The sequence below is a fragment of the Xenopus laevis genome, chromosome 6L, assembly GCF_017654675.1.
Source record: "Xenopus laevis strain J_2021 chromosome 6L, Xenopus_laevis_v10.1, whole genome shotgun sequence".
NCBI lineage: Eukaryota > Metazoa > Chordata > Amphibia > Anura > Pipidae > Xenopus > Xenopus laevis.
The window spans coordinates 126,961,647-126,980,168 of NC_054381.1; the positions used below are offsets into that span (position 1 = coordinate 126,961,647).

General features: G+C 36.3%; 1 protein-coding gene across 3 annotated transcripts in view; it reads left to right on the top strand.

Annotated features, from left to right (window-relative positions):
* trim55.L (tripartite motif containing 55 L homeolog) overlaps window positions 1-18,522 on the top strand; it is a 61,380-nt gene that overhangs the window by 25,644 nt on the left and 17,214 nt on the right. For all 3 annotated transcript variants that reach the window (XM_041565189.1, XM_018266114.2, NM_001097700.1), the window contains 5 exon segments: window positions 2,299-2,394; window positions 12,787-13,020; window positions 14,231-14,253; window positions 14,715-14,839; window positions 17,750-17,958. In XM_041565189.1, coding sequence (XP_041421123.1) covers window positions 2,299-2,394; window positions 12,787-13,020; window positions 14,231-14,253; window positions 14,715-14,839; window positions 17,750-17,958 — 687 coding nt within the window.

Sequence of the window (18,522 nt, forward strand, 5' to 3'; positions counted from 1 at the left end):
GGTATTTAATGCAGCATCTATTGAAAATATGAATGAAATGATTAATGCTTTTATATGTGATTGGTCTGCTGTGGTTCTGTTTTGCAACTATTTCTATGTAGCCGCTATTGAAAATAATAATTCAATAGCACTTTTAAATATATGTCTGTCTGCCAGTGATTACATCACTAAGGTGTCCTAAATTCAGTCATTGTATATGGAACATATCAGAGCAATCTGGCTGAGGATGACAGGAGTACATTAGTTTAGCTGTTGGGTTTATGTTTTTAACACCTTTACCCTAGCTGAGAACAGAAATATGATAGGGCAAAAGAGACAAGGTCAAATGCAAAGTGCAACAGTGCTGTCAAGCAACATAGAGAGAGAGATAAGGGAGACAGATATGGGCTTATATACTGGCCAAGGATGTACATGCTATTATCCTGGCAGGGCACAACACATACTGCTATTGCTGCCTGTAAATATGCACAGACCCTGTATTGTGCACCCTTGAGTCTTTGATTTGCTGCTCTGCACATGGACCAAGTACTATGTGACTTGCATGATAATGTGATTCGAAGGCATGGTGCTTCCACTCAGCATTAATAAATTACCCCTGTAATCTCATTTTTCCCCCTTCAGGGGGAATTTTCACAGAGGCTGAAGTTGTCAGAAAATCTGCTCCTTTAGGAGCCATGTAAAACTATTGCAAGACTGCATTTCTCATTCTTTAAGTACATACAGCACTCTATTTAGGAACCAATGGAAAATAGTTGCTGTCCCTTTTCAGGCTGAAACACTAATCAGACTGGTGAATGTGAATGGTTTTAGGTACCATTCTGCCCTTGTCATCTAGTTAAACCTCCTAGCCTAAAATGGGGAGTCCTATTTATCAAAATTCAGATTTGTGTTACCTTATTATAAAAAGTCTTATTACCTTATTAAAAAGTCTGAATATATAAACACAAACAAATAAAATAATGAAAAAGTAGGTATACAATTTACATGAGTGATTTTTACTTTTTTTTTTTTTTTGCTTAAAATATTGGAAATTTGTGTTTTTTTAAACCATTTTCCAAAATAATTATTTCTAGCCCAAAGAAATTCAAATTGTGAAAAAAAAATTACAAATGTTAATAAATATCCCCTTAGACATGGGTGATAATGCATGATAATGCCAGAGTGTTATCTTCATACTCACAAAATAGAGTACATACACAAAGATCCATCGTTGGTGGGTTAGAGTAACATTTAAAAGATGATCTTTATTAAGTTTTACATGTCCATAAAAGCCTTATGCGTTTCATGCTGCATGAAGGCACTTTATCATGAGCCATTACATAAAGGGGTAGTATGTTATAGAATGGTTAATTCTACAAAAGTTTTCAATTGACCTTTTTTTCCATAGTTTTTTAATTAATTGATTTCAACTGTTGACTCTTTCCAGCTGTCAAACGGGGGTCATTGACCCAATATAAAAACAAATGCTCTGTAAAGCTACAAATGTATAGTTATTGCTACTTTTTATTACTCATATTTCTATTAAGAGTCCTCTCCTATTCATATTCCAGTGTCTTGGTTATATCGGTGCATGGCTACTAGGTTCGGCCCTAGCAATCATATTGCTGAAATTGCAAAGTGAAGAGCTGCTGAATAAAAAGCTAAATAACTTAAAAAACACAAATAATAAAAAATTAAATTGCAAATTGTCTCAGAATAGCCCTCTCTACATCATACTAAAAGTTAATTTAAAGGTGAACTACACCTTTCAGTGCATTGCAGCACGGAATGTATAAGACTTTTATGGACATGTAAACCTAAATAAAAACCTGTTACTGTTTAACTATTACTCTAACCCAGTGATCCCCAACCAGTAGCTCGCGAGCAACATACTGCTCACCAACCCCTTGGATGTTGCTCCCAGTGTCCTCAAAGCAGGGGCTTATTTTTGAATTCTAGGCTAGGAGGCAAGTTTTGTCTGCATTAAAAACCAGATGTACTGCCAAACAGAGCCTCCTGTAGGTTGCCAGTCCACATAGGGGCCACCAAGTAGCCAATTACAGCCTTTATTTGGAACCCCATGATGTTTTGCATGCTAGTGTTGCTCCCCAACTCTTTTTATTTTTGAATATGACTCACGGGTAAAAAAGGTTGGGGACCCCTGCTCTAAACCATCAACATTCTCTCCCTCTGGCTGAAGGTTTGGATCAAGGCACCCAAACCCAACGTCTCTACTCATGTTTACATCCCTGGGGTTATTATTTCCTATTGAAAATGTTATCTAGCCATAGGACTAATTCTGCACTTTCTATTCCTCAGTCTGAACTCTCAGATGGCATTGCAATACTGGTTGGATGTAATGACAGAATTCAGGCAGTAGTAAGCCAACTGGAGGAGACTTGCAAAACCGTTGAGGTAAGTGTAATACTTTGCAGGTGTTTAGAACATACAGCTTCCCACTGTTATACTATAAATACCATCGCTATTAAACAGTTATCATCAAAAAGTTTATCAGTTTTCTATGAGTCATCTCATTTTGTATGCTGTACCTTGGGACTGCAAGACCAGATTTCCTTCGCTTTATTTTAAAATAAAGATTGATCGTGCAGAGGAGAGTGTACGGTCTGGCTGTCACGTCTGTATTTAATGTAATCCCTCAAAGCTAAAACATATCTGCAATTTGTTAGAACTTTTATCTGTATTCCATTAAGGTTTTTAAGTAGGCGAGGTGTCATCAGGAGCTCATTTTGTGAAAAAGAAACCATTGTTAATGAGTTGAAGGCATTAATTACCAAAAGTGCACCTGATTATTTTTCTATTTTGACAAATCTAAATGTCCCCCTAGTTGTAAGTAATGACATTCATATGTATGATGTGGTTATTCATTAAGGGATAATATTAATCTGATAATGCTTATTCATTTGCACATTGTCTTTTGAGGGCTTCAGTGCTGTATAATGGTTTTCCTCTTGCCTGTTTTAGCCCAAACACGCTTTTACGCTTTACGCTTGTTCTATGTCACAGTGAAATGCTCGGGAATTCTTTTCTTCCAAGAGGCATCTACCAATAAAAACATTTGAAACTCTTAAGCCTTCATATTGCCAAGAAGAGTCAAATGAGAAAAGAATGTTTATCATAAATCTTGTATTAGGGGGCAGTATATTAGACTAATAAAAATAAATCTTATTGGTATCTGAAGGTTACTTTGCTGTGGTAGACGTGCTGTATGTTACTGCATAAAATCATCACCATGTAGACCGGCAATCCAAACTATTCTGCCTTCAAAATCAGCAAAGCCCAACCTCACCCAAGCATGTCTTTATTACCTTTCCTTCTGCTCTGGAGTTAAGCCGATGGGGCAGGCTAGTCATTTGGCCAAATCCCAAATAGTGTATTTGGTGTATCCTTACCCACAATGCAACATTTACCCACAATTCCAACTCAATTGTGATGCAAGGTGGCAATGTGCCTGACGCAATTGTGTTCAAACTAGCACAGCTGTGTATGCCCTTCAAGGCAAATCGGGTGCAATTCTGCTAAAAAATCTTTGGATGTTTGGTGTTTGGATGTAATTATTTTTCAGCAATTGCCATCAAAGTGTCATCTTTTTTTAGGCACAAGTTTGTTGCATTAATTGACAGGGGCCACTATGGGAACCCTAGAGCTACCAATAATGTGAGGGGGCACCTTTTGACTAAAGTACCTGCTCAATGACTTCAGCAAATCTTTTTCGAATGCAACTTTGCTCGTAAATGAGCCCTATAATGTGATTTACCTGCTTGAGTTGTATTTGACATATATTGTTGCTGTAAACAAGGCAAAATATAAACAACATGGTAATTATTTATCATGATCAAATATTAAACAATAGTTTAGACTTAAGGTATATCTGTCTCCTTACATTAAAATTAAATAGAGCACTTTTGGCCCAAGAATGAATATGGAAGTATGGAAGCTGAGCACTGGAATTTATATCTTGCCTCGTGATTAAACCCTAATGATTGACCAAATTGCCCCCTTTACCTTTTGTGCCCGGTATTGGGTCAAGCAATCTCCTTTCTAATCATTAAGTCTTACTTTTCATTTGGCTTCTCTTCTTGACCTGCCTACCTGTTGCATTAGTTTGCATTGCTCTGGTGTCTTTCCTATATATTCCAGGCAGCAAAATGCTGATAAATGCAATGAAAAAATAGCAACCTATTTAGCAAAGAAATTGAAAGGTAGGAAAATTGAATGGATGATGTTCTGTGCCTGATGTGCATGGTGTGATGGCTATACCCTGCCATAGTGCTGCATTAATATAATTCTGAGGCTAATGGTTATAGTCTTCCATGTGCATTCTATCATTATATTGACTGGCAGCTTCCTTGTAGTTCTTTTTATTCATTCCATTAAAATATGTTTTCGTTTATTTCCATCTATAATGGTATAGTGCTATGGAAACTATTTTGTATACTATAATATATAATATTTGATATAATACTTCAAAATGGGAGTTAAAATTCCATTTGGTATTTGCACTTCCCTCCTTACATACACAATGTCCTTACACATATCTGTCTGTTTTTGGAGACTTCCTACCCTTTATAAAGAGCCACATCTTGGGGGATTTACTGTTTAGGAAGCAATGTATGTGCTCACAGGGAAATTGATGGGTAGCACATGATTCTAGGGAATGAGTAATGATAATTTTAAGAGTTTTATTCAGTAACATGCTCACCAGCTCCTTTATATCTCTGTGAAATCACAGGTGACAGTGCTTTTTACTGACATAAAATTTCATTTAATGCTCACATTATATTAGTAGTAATGCTTTTCGTGGTAATGCTCCATTGGTGGTTGGGGCCTCTGGACAGTCTATTTTCCTATACAAGTATGGGATCTATTATTCGGAATATTTGGGACCTACATTCAACTAAAATTTGTTTCTGACACCATGCACCAGTATATATGGGGCAGAAGAGACTGATAGCTAGAGGGATGAAGCTAGCAGAACAATACATTTAAATGCTGCTAAATAGAGAGCCAACTTGTGGCCTGCAGTGAGAATGCCAATTGCATACTTCCTTTAAAGGAACAGTTACACTTAGGGGCAGATTTATCAAGGGTCAAAGTGGATTCGAGTGAAGTTCGAATTTCAAAGTAAATTTTTGTGTACTTTGACCATCGAATAGGCTACCACGACTTCGACTTCGTCTCGAAATAACATCGTTCGAATATTCGACCATTCAATAATCTAAGTACTGTCACTTTAAAAAAACTTCGACTTCAATAGTTAGTCGAAGTAAAATCGTTTGATCGATCGCTGAAATCGTTCGAAATGTTGGATTAGAACGATTTAATCGTTCGTTCGATCGAACGATTTTACCTAGACTGCAAAACGGTCAAATTCAGTAAAAAAAACTTCGACTTCGATATTCCAAGTATAGCCATTCGATGGTCGAATTTCAAGTATATTTCACTTCGAAATTCGACCGTTGATAAATCTGCCCCTTAAAAATTAAATTGTTTTAAAGGAATGACAATATATTGTTCTGTTGAACCAAATATCAACATACTGTAGAGGTCAGCGCTAAAAGCTAGGGAAAAATTGGAATGTAGCAATGTACACTGTCACAGCTGGCCTGTTTGCTTCAGAAACTCTACTATGGTTTTTATAAACAAGCTGCTGTGTAGCCATGGGGCAGTCATTCACAGCTGAAAAAGGAGAAAAGGTAAAGGATACACAGCAGATAACACAGTGGCTTAACTAGATATTATTGGGCCCCATAGCAGATTATTTTTCAGGCCCCTAGGTTGACCAGTTTTACCAGTATTTATTGAAATTGTATATGAATTAGGACCTCATGGGGCCCCTAAACCTCCTGGGCCCCCCTGCAGTCGCAGGGTCTGCTTCCTCTATAGTTACGCCCCTGAGATAACAGATAAACTCTGTACTATACAATGGGATTCTTCAGAACATATCTGTTATCTACTGTGTATGCTGTGCTTGAATATTATATTCATTAATTATTTATTAATTATATAGCAAAAAATAACAGAGCAAGACAACAATACATTATATTATGATTTCTTTAAAACACTTTCATTTTTAGGTGTCAATGTTCCTTTAATCCCACTTGAAACCAAAAATCAGCACATACCACTAGAATCCAGGGGTTTTTGAAAGGCAGTAATATACTGTTTTACTTTTGTTAATTGGTTGCCAAAAGTATGATCAGATTAATCATTAATTGTTTGGATTTCTAGATTTTGGAGCTGATTTCCAGATCTGGTAAGGTCAAAAGGCTCATGCCAGATTTTGGAGCAGGCTCCCACGAGTGCTGGTTTTTGGAGCGTGCAGGATACTGGGATAATGCATATGTATATGTATATTTAAATATATGATTCTTAAAATTTACAACTGAATATTACCAATATCTTATGCTTGCTCAAATTATTGGCATTGGGAACCCCACTTTATTTTACTCCTGGTTAATATTAGGCTAAAGGAAACTGAAAAAACCTTTAATGAGCCCATCTGTAAAAGGCAGCCCCATGTATCAGCTTATGCACTTTGCACTTTAAAGATGTCAACAAAGGACGCGCAAATACTCTCACCTAGAAATAAGTTATTATGTGACATGTTTTATACTGTGGTTGCTTGTTCCATATTCAACAAAAGCTATGTCTTAGGAAGAAAATAATCACAGATGCAAAGTATGCCCTCTGCAGTTGGCAGGTTAATAATATGAACATTGCCAGTTTTCAAAATGCGATACAGTTTTGCAGGACCTCCTAGATAAATATGAAGAAAACGAGTGAAAAGAGTAGTTTACAGAGCTAGCTATTTAGAGATACAGTGAGGATATTTGAAAATTCTAGTAACCATTATAAAGAAAAGGTAAAATGTACTGGTCAGCTGTTTGAAAGCAAATATCACTAAGGATTCCTAAACGTGGGTACACTGTAGTTTTATCATATCTTAATTCATTATATAAGTAGTTAGAAATGAATGTAGGTTGTCATAATTATATCCAATCCATAATGTGCAGTGTGTGTGTATTGTTTTGATGATAATGTGCAATTCTATTTGTTTTCTTATGGATGTGGTAACATAAGGTACTATTATGTATAAACAGCCCATTTATTTGTGGCCATACAGGGGCAGTTTGGGGATATATAGCGGGTGTAATGTATATTAGGACAAGATGGTATATTAGGACAACATGTAGATCTAGTGGCCCAGCTTGTCTAATCACTACATGAAAAGGATCTTGTGAGAAATGTCATGCTTAGCTCTAAGCAAATTTCTGTACGTCATGGATTGGCCATTGGTCTAGCAACAGTAGTGGGATTGGCCACTGCTTAATAAGGAGTCTGGTCAGAATATTCAGTCTTAAAGGAGATCCAAACTAGGGATGAGCAGGGTTAAACTGTGCTGGCAAGCGGATAACTTATTATTGTATGTATTTAGACTTTTAAATGTGTCTTTTAGGCCCTTTACTGAGTGAACATTTATACTTCTGTTTCAGTAAACAGGATTATCTACTGACTAATGAAACATTATTACGGCACAAGCGATGATAAAACTGAAAATAGTCATTTCACCAAGAAATGATGAACATTGAATATGATTTCCTGGAATATGTAAGGAATAAACAAAATGTATTTTGCTAAAATAAAAAACAGAAAACAACTGCCATGAAAACATATCATTTTGAAGAGTAGAGTTCCAGGTATTATGTTGTTTCTTTCCTAAAATGCTTTTAAACTTTAGTTTTGTTTATAAATGACAAACCATAGTCCAAACCCAACTGTGGTGCAGAAGTACAGAGTTCCACTCAGTAACAAGCCATGAATACTTCCATTATATGGAATCAAACGGCACTTACCAATACAATGTGCTGGACATGTGCAGTGTTGTTATTGAGATCTCAGCACAGACATTTCAATGGGGCATCCCCCTTATTCATCTGCTTTTTCACAAAAGTGAAACTGGATACAATGTCATGTCATTAAAGGGATTGAACTCTAACTACAAATACACCTGGGTATAGAATGTCATATCCATGCCAAATAAATAGCATGATGTCCATTATGCAGCTGATTAAATTATGTATCCTCTCACAGACAAGGAAAACTCCTCATATATCTTTCCTGCTCCTTTCCATGGAAACAAAAAAAATCGGAATCAACATAATTCCACATTAAGAGGCAGATTTATCAAGGGTCGAATTTCGAACAAGCTTCGAAATTCAACCTTAGAATTGCAATACTTCGACTTCGAAAATCGATGTTTTTTTACATCGAATTTGGCCATTTGCATTTGAAGTAAAATCGTTCGATCGAACAATGAAATCCTTCGAATCGAACGATTCGAAGGATTTCATCCATCGATCGAATGATTTTTCTTCGACTGCAAAATACTTAGAAAACTGCTCTAGAAGGTCCCCATAGGCTAACATAGCACGTCGGCAGGTTTAATTTGGTGAAGTATTGAAGTCAAAGTTTTTTTAAAGAGACAGTACTTCGATTATCGTATGGTCGCATATTCGAATGATTTTACTTTGAATCGAATTCGAAGTCGTAATATCCTATTCGATGGTCGAAGTCTCCAAAAAATTACTTTGAATTTCATATTTTTTTACTTCGAAAATTCCCTCGAATTCACTTTGACCCTTGATAAATCTGCGCCAAACTCTTCATATCAAATATGAATAACTCAATCCCAATTTCAAATGAAAGAGACAGCACTTTAGAATAAGCAAGACTACGTAACCTCATGGGTGCTACCATATACATTTTCTCTATCCAATATATTTCCTTCTGTTATAGGGTCCTTTTGAAGAAACCGCTTTATATAATGGCACACTTCTAGATTTGCAGTAATGACCATTTACCATTTACTGCTGTCATAAATAATATGTAACATACATAACATTCCTCCATAAATAGGGTTCCATGTTTCTCTTCCCTTTTTAGGATCTCCCAATAGCCAGATATGAATTTATACATTCAGGGGTACTATAATGTACTATAATATGCAGTCACAAATTTCATTCTTCCGACATAGGGGCAGATTTACAAAAGGGTGAATTGTCGCCAGCGACAGATTCGCACACATCGCACCACTTTGCCAGACGCAAATTCGCGACCACAACGCTAATTCACTAATATGCAAAGTTGCGCCTTGGGTGCCGAATGCTGGCGTCTTTTTGTTAACGTTACTTCAGCAGTGCGAGCATTTCATAGTGAAGATGCGTTAGCGTTCGTCTGTGCCTTGAGAAAAATCGCTAGTGATATTGCGCTTAGGTCACATTTGCATACGGCGGGTAATTTAAAGTTGTATGGATGTTTTTATTATAAATGTTGGTGCAAATGCTTGTAGTTTCCACTTTTTATTACACATGTCCAAGGAATCTTAATAAAGACAAGAGAGTTAATATAATGCCCTACACATTAGCCCACTGTAAAATGAATGTTCCATATGTTATGAAATGTCTGGTGAAAACCGGTTACCCAAAAAAAGTTTAAGTCAACCAAAAAAAATTTAAGTCAGGACTTTTGCAGGCAATTCTGCTTTAAAAATGGAAAAGCAACTATTTGGTCCAAAAGCATTAAAGTCAATGGACGTCCGAATAATTTTCAATTTTTACAATTTTTTTGTGTCTGGTGAATTTATTCACTAATTGTGGAAGCTCTTTCAGTATAATGAGTTGCTGTTGTTGATTTGGTTGGCTGAAAGAGCATTTGAATCTTCACTGTTTTCTGCAGCATAATTCAATAATTATATAATACCTAATGGGCTCAAGCATTGTGGTATTCTATCTGTAGTGCTGGGTCACAGAGCATTTCTCGGCTCTCTCTCTCCCACCAAGACGCTAAGGAAGGCAACCAATTGTGATATCATCTATTCAGAAATTGAAGTTTAAATGAGTCTGCAGAGCTTGCCGAAGAAAGATTACATTACTTAATGGAGGTTCCAACCACAAAACAAAACAAGTGTGTAGCACTTTTCTAAGAAGAAAAAAGAAAAAGGCACATGAATATAAGAATAAAGCACGGCTCAATGTAATCACCAGAAATTACTATAACAAGCAAATTATACTACTTTCTACATTAAAACTGCATACATACAGTAGTTTTCAACAAAAATAAACTTCTGTTGACTTTAATGCCAGCATCCCTCTAACAGCAATAATCCACATGAAAACAATTTCCCTCGTAAAAAGCAAAGTAATACAAATCTTACTGTACATGGCAATGATCTCCATTGAATAAAGCAAAATATTGTGTTCATGAGATATGAAAGTGATTATTTCTTAATAAACTTTGTTTTGTTTTATAATAAATCTCCTTGCATGAGTACTTGTCCTTCTTCATGAAGCGTCGGCAGTTTGCTACATGGCATTTATGGATTTAGGCAAGAGGAGAGCATCATCTGTTTCTGTGTCTGTCTTGCTCTCAGGTCTGTTGTTTCACATTGCTTTAGGCCAATCAGTCACAAGTTAAATCACGAATCCCAATGAACTTTATGAATCCAAGTAAAACACTACCTAAGTCATCAATTATTCTTCTGCAATCTGCCCAATTTGGCTGAAGCAATCCAAGTGTTCAAGACCCTCTGTACCTTATTTCTCTTCACTCCTGGCTCCCAGGAGCTTAAACAGAAACAGAAAAGCAAATCATATGGCTGCTTTCCATCATTCTTTACACTTCAGATATGAAACTTTTTTTCTTTAAATGTCTCCAAAAAAATTGTTAGTTTCCATCTTCCTTCGTGTCCATTACAGTGAATTCTCTGGGTGCAGCAGCCATGCAAACCTGAAACATAACAGAAGGTTTAGTTGTGACTACATTTAGTTTGAGTTACATGGGTTAGCCATTTCTGACCCAGTGAATAGCCTTAACTTACAAATAAAGTGCACTTCTTTACTCTTTTTTGCCTCAAGCCATGAAAAAGTAATATCTAAATCTCCAGTAAGAAAGAGCAAGCCTCGGAGTAAATTGATGGTTTGTTTGATGTTTGATGTTTTTTATTCAACAGATTAAATTTGTGTAGAGACATCAAAACAAATAAGCGAAATACTTTAATAAAAAGAGGGCTTCTGCTTCCAGTAAATCCAATATATGTCACATGCCAATCAAAATTCCTTTTTTAACATGATAGTATAAAAATAATAATAGGTAAACTAGTCTCCTAAGACATGAGAGCTCATTTACCACCACAGCTGCAGTTGTGACCACGCTAAAATGGAGGCAGTTGTTGCACACATTGAAGTCATTCATTAAAGGTACTTAATCAAGCAGAGGTCTTATCAGAGATGTAAGGAGACTCTTCTGGAGTATTAGTCTGTGCATGCATCAGTCTTAAATCGCTGATGCTCTTTGTCATGTCCCCCTGCTCCTGAGACTATTTAAGGATCCTGACCATGCACCTCAGTGCTTGGCTATCAAGTTTCCTACCTTGTGAGCCAGGCATAATTTGATGATTGTCTGCTGTTGTGACATCTGCCTGACTCAGCTCGTACTGATCAGACCTCTGCCTGTTGACATTTCTGAATCTTCGCTGCCCACCCTGCCCTGCCCTGCCCTCGGATTCCCTCAACTACTGTAACTTCCTCTGCCTTTGGTACTTCCCTTGGCTTGACTTTATCAATCTCCACTTATTGGCCCTCCATTTCAAACCCAGGAAGGTTAAGTTTTGTGCAAGTTGCTTCTACTCTTCTCCAACATTTATACTTGCTAAATGATGCTATCATTCCTTAAGTCAAGGCCCATTTGTATACAAGGAGGTTATAGGAGACACTGGTCAACACTGCCACAAAATTGAAAAGAACACTTGAACTCTTCTAAGTAGAGGATATCCTGCATGGAGTCTATTGTTTGCACAATTTAGAAAACAGAGACACTGTACTGCACAATGCCAACATCAATATTATTTATGGACTAAGGGCCTACACGTGGGGTACTCTATGAATAAAACTGATTCAACTAGAACAAATGCCCTATATGACAATTTTAGTTCTCTCACCGTCTTTATCACTGTTTTGTTTTTCATATTAATAATTTGTTTCTATATATATATATATATATATATATAAAATCCCTCCAATGTCGGCACTCCAGAATCAGTCACGCTTGAGTCAGAAGATCAATATCATAAAGGTTTATTAGGATAGACCTCAGGTCTATCCTAATAAACCTTTATGATATTGATCTTCTGACTCAAGCGTGACTGATTCTGGAGTGCCGACATTGGAGGGATTTTGTATGTGTTTACAGTCTGGCACCCGGCCCTTGCAGCATTCATGGTCGTGCGTTCCTGCTCGTCCAGATATATATATATATATATATATATATATATATATATATATATATATATATATATATATATTTATATATATATATATATATATATATATATATATATATATATATATATATATATATATATATATATATATATGAAAAGAAAGACCAGCAACACCAGGATTTTGCCAAAATTGAAAAAGTGTTATTGCATATGTGTGGGATACATATGCAATAACACTTTTTCAATTTTGGCAAAATCCTGGTGTTGCTGGTCTTTCTTTTCATATATATATGCTTTCTTACCGTGCACCTAGGTATTGTTCCTAGACGGAGTGCTGTCCACAACTTCAATATATATATATATATGTGTATGTATATATATATATATATATATATATATATATATATATATATATATATATATATAAATTGCAATATACATTTCTATATGTTTTATTACTTTTCAATACTCACGTTGATATTGATATCACTATATCTTTCAAATTCTAGGAAAATAGTAAAAGGCAAAAAGAACAACTATGTGAACAATTTGATTATCTGTATGCTATTTTGGAACAAAGAAAGGGGGAACTGAGCCAAGCAATCACCAGAGACCAAGAAGAAAGGCTTGAATATGTCCGATCATTAATGAAAAAATATGGCAGCCACACGGAGACTGTTTCAAAGCTTGTTGAATCAGGAATTCAGTTTATGGATGAGCCAGAATTAGCAGTATTCCTACAGGTATGCACAATTCCTGTATATGTAAAACTCTTAATTTTTTGTTCGCTTACATTTACAAATTTTATTAAAATCCCCCCAAATTGTCATAAACACCTACTCTTCATGATAAGAACGAAGAATGAAATTATCTTTGTTTGGCCAGATAATGGATTTTTGGTTAAGCTCAATAACATTATTATTGTCTAACAATATTATTGTGATTGTTGTTGCAAATAAAACATGTCAGTTATCATTGCTTTGGATTGAATAACACCAAGGGATTCAAAATCTGGCACAAAGTGCAGTGGCAGGTCCAAGACAGCACTGTTCATGCCATTGCCAGGATTCTATGCAATATTCACCCACCGGTACTTCCTAATTTATGGGGCCGATTCACTAACTTCGAGTGAAGGATTCGAAGTTAAAAAACTTCGAATCTTGAAGTTTTTTTGGGCTACTTCGACCATCGAATGGGCTACTTCGACCTTCGACTACGACTTCGAATCGAAGGATTCGAAGTAAAAATCGTTCGACCATTCGACCATTCGATAGTCGAAGTACTGTCTCTTTAAAAAAAAACTTCGACCCCCTAGTTCGGCATCTAAAAGCTACCGAAGTCAATGTTAGCCTATGGGGAAGGTCCCCATAGGCTTGGCTAACTTTTTTTGATCGAAGGATATTCCTTTGATCGTTGGATTAAAATCCTTAGAATCGTTCGTTTCGAAGGATTTTATCGTTCGATCGAAGGAATAATCCTTCGATTGTTCGATCGTACTATCTGCCCTAAATCCTTCGACTTTGATATTCGAAGTCGAAGGATTTAAGTTCCTAGTCGAATATTGAGGGTTAATTAACCCTCGATATTCGACCCTTAGTGAATTGGCCCCTATATGTTTGAATGACATGACTCCATATCTGATCTTAATTGACCTTCAAGTTGGTCTATCAGGGATATCTAAAAGAATAGGCATTATAGGCATTATCCCCAGATCTGCACTCTACATTTCTTTAGAGGTGAATATTGCACAAACCTTTAATTAATAAAACTTTTTGAAAAGTTAATAAGAAATAACTGTAAAATATGTCTTATTATCCAGCTCATCTGTTCATGTGTCACAACTTTATATCTGCATCTTGCAAATGACTCACGTTTTATTATTCAGATGTTTAAAATTAAGTTGCTTGTTTTTTCATTATCAGGAACTGATATAACATATTTTTATTTTTACAGAATTCTAAAACCTTGCTACAGAAGTAAGTATGCTTTTTATAAAGATATAAACCCATTATAATTCTTTATTTATGGCACCAAAATATATGCCACAATGCATTACAGAGATTATACAGAGATTATGACCCCAGTGATATTTAGCATCCCTCTCACATTCCTCACCTTATGGTCAATTTTATCTTGAGCCAATTAACTTGTCTGTATGTATTTGGAGCGTGGGAGGAAGTTGGGGAACTAATAGGAAACCTACACAGACATGGGGAGAGCTTACAAACCCTTTGCAGATAGAGCCCTGCTTGAAATTTAACCTAGGACTCCACTCATTGCACCATCATGCTGCCAATAATATTTAAGATAACATAATAACCCATTTTACTATTTACCCTCTTTGCCCCATGGGGGGTTATATAATCAATAACACATTTTTACACAAATAACTGCATAGTTTCTGATCTTCTAAACATGCAGTAAAATTACTTTTCAGAATGACAGAGGCATCAAGTGGATTTCAAATGGAAAAAGTTGAAGCTGGATACGAAAATATGGATCATTTCACAGTGGATCTAAACAGAGAAGAAAGAATAATACGAGAAATCGACTTTTATAGAGGTATGCTACTGGAATGACTCCAGCCTGATGGTTTTCATCATCATTTTGGGATGTTTCTTAGATTTTGCATATAAAGGAGCTCATTCTTTACTTTGTTTATGGATTTTATACCGAACAAGCCATAGAGACAGTATGGAGCAGATTAAGCAAGCCAAATTCATGGAGCAGACAGTTTCAGACATTCTCCCAATCAGAGCACAATAAAAGCCGGCCTCTTCCTATGCATTTTGCTTAGTCTTAGTTATATTTTATCCTCTAAATACTTTCATTAAATGTGGAAATATTTTTTAGAGATTCCTTTAACACATATACTAGAACCAGTGAACAGCCAGCACATGTTTCCATTGCAAGTTGATGTGCTGAAGATAATGGTATCCTTTCCATTCTTCCTAAGGAATGATTGTGTCTTCTCAGTACAAACTTTTAATAAAAGAAGCCCCAGAGACTTTTTAGCATTGACTTGAATGTATTTGCATACAATTATTACCGCAATCCCCTCTTTTGTAAAAACAAGCCTAATATTGACTTGTCGCATTCTCTTTAGTAATGTCGACTCTACCCCATCCTCTGCTCAATATTCTTTCTTGTGCAACTACCAAAAAAAAAAAAACCCTATGGAGCAAATTTATCAACATTTGAGATCTTGGCTATTTTTGAATTTGAGTTTCCAAAACTCAAATATTTATTATATATTAAGTGCAAACCCCTGTAGAAGTCAATGGGAGGTGTATTTTCAAATTTAAAGCAATTCTTGGAATTTAACACACAAAATCAATTTCTTAAGGTGGCCAAACACAGGTAGATCCGCTTGTTTGTTGATGTTGCCAAACAAGCAGATCTCTCCCAGATATGCCCCCATTGAGGTGGGCGATATCGGACTGATCTGATCCTGGGCCCTAGGGCCCAACTATCGGGTCAGAATGGAGGCCATACTTGCGGTCAGATCGCAGGACCGCATCAACGAACAGATGCGGCCGTGATCCTACGGGGTTTTTTACCCGACTTTTGATCGGGGATGGCCATCAGAGGGCCCCACATATGGGCCAATAAGCTGCTGACTCAGTCTGTGGGCAGCTTTTATCAGCCGTGTATGGGGCCTTTACACTCTTTAGCTGCAACATGACCAGTCTGCCCACCCTCACTGATCTGGTAATGTCGGTGAAAGTTTATATTATTATGGTATAAAATGTGTATTTTTTAGTATACATCCCAATGCAAATACACATACAGCTACACATTTAAAGGATTCATTTATTTGTGCTTGTGCTGATTTGAATAGTACCCCACAAAATGGCAAAGAAATAAATTCAGTTGTGTATATGAATGGCTTTTTATAGTAACTGATTTCCATTGCACAATTTTGCACAATCTATCTCTGACAAATACTCTAAAATGAATTTCCATTAAGGATATACTGAATGTTTTCCTAATAGTGTCTTTCACATATGTGTTTCATATAATTTTGAGGTTGCCTAATAATCCCTAAATTCATGGCCTTACAATGAACTCCACCTGTGAGCAAACACTGCCAATTTCCTCATTATGGCTTAATCCTTTTGTACAGAAGAAATATTATACCTAGTGCCCACTATTATGCCTAATACCCTCTTGTCATTAGCAGTCAGTGAGACATTGCTGGCAGTGCCAATTCTTTGTTTATTAATAACTAACAGGTTATTAGAGCGATGCACCAAAGCCAGGATTTGGCCAAAAATGTAGTGTCCAGCTGAACCAAATCTGAACCTTAAATAAAAATGTAAACACTAAAAACAAATTAATGTAAAATTGCTCAAAGTGCTTTACTGAGCACCATTGCCATTTACTTTTTTGGGGAGTGTTTGAGGCATTAGCATAATTAGAATAATTTCTATGATGTTACTCTGCTTCGTAGAGTTTAAAAACGGCTCATATCTTTAAGCTAGAAAAAAAATATTACATATTAATAGTTACAGTAATTAATGGAAATTGCAGAGCACTTTTACATTGGTTTGATGGGTTTACATTTCCTTTAACATCAGCAATAACCAATATAAAAGGGATAGTGTCATTGGAAAACAAGTTTTTTACAAATCACATCAGTTTACAGTGCTGCTCCAGCAGACTTCTGCACTAAAATACATTATTCAAAAGAGCAAACAGATTTTTTTTATATTTAACTTTGAAATCTTACATGGGGCTAGACATATTGTCAGTTTCCCATCAGCCTCCAGTCATGTGACTTGTGCTCTGATGAATTTCAGTCACTATTTACTGCTGTACTGCAAGTTTAAGTGATCAACCCAATTCTCCCACAGCAGCCTAACAATAGAACAATGGGAAGGTAACCAGATATCAGCTCCCTGACACAAGATAACAGCTCCCTGGTTGATCTAAGAACAGCACTCAATAGTAAAATCCAGATCCCACTGTGACACATTTAGATACATTGAGCAGGAGAAACAACAGCCTGCCAGAAAGTAGTTCCATCCTAAAGTGCTGGCTCTCTCTGAAAAGCACATGGCCAGGCAAAATGACCTGAGATGGCTGCCTACACACCAATATTACAACTAAAACAAATACACTTATTGGTTCAGGAATGCACATTTATATGGTAGAGTAAATTATTTGCAGTGTAAACAGTGTAATTTAGAAATAGAAACGACACCATAAAAATCATGACAGAATCCCCTAAATGCTCAGCTAAGCCAAATTCAAACCCTTAGGCTATGGGCACACAGGATGAAGGCCCCGGCTGTTGTCAGCCTGATCAGTGCCCCTACTCCATTGATCTAAACTCGATCAGCCTGTGTGCGCTCACAGACAGTGGAGCTGAAGCTGAGGTCTGAGAGCTTTTGCTTATGGGCCTCAATACCATTCTTTATCAAACACATTGAACAAAGTAGTTTATCTTCTAATTTTCTCATTAAATAGAAGAGGAGGAAGAAGAGGAGGAAGAAGAAGCAGCAGCAGATGATGAAGATTCTGAAGGGGTTCACACAGAGTCTTCAGGGGAAGAAGATGTAGCAGAAACATTTGCACAGACATCCCAGCTTGAAACCACTGAACTCGATAACACAGCTGAGGCGCTACCTCCACCTCCAGAACTTGAAGTCAGTACTCCATCTGCTGCTGTCCCTCAGGTAAATCCTATTACACTGTATAGAACCTACTGATAATATATGGGATTGAGTTATATAAATGGGGGCCTTTATCTATAATGTTAAAAGGCCATTTTACTTTAAATTGCTAAATATGGCTATATACTGTACTACACTGTATCCAAAAAAGGAGTTGGGCCAACATTGCCCTGATGAAAATCACCTCTGGTACTTATATTTTTTGACAGTTTTTTGCATTTTCCAGTTATTTATTGGTAAGATGTCAGTATTCTGCTATTTTTTATCCCCTGTCTTTTTGCAAGCTATTATCAGCATTGATTTTTATGTGAACGAGCCATCTTTATAATGACATTAGTCTCCCTTTCTCAAATATTCCCCTGATGTCATTTCTGTCCCATGACTCACTAAAATTAGTGTATTATAGTAAATAAAGTACCCCCAGTTGCAAAATATGAGGATATTAGAAGTAACCTCTGAGTTCCATGACCAGGACTTCAGCCTCATGTTTTTATATGGTCATTAAACTCTTAGGTAACTTATTATATCCTTATATTTTAAAACCAGCATTTTTGGTTTATTTAATGT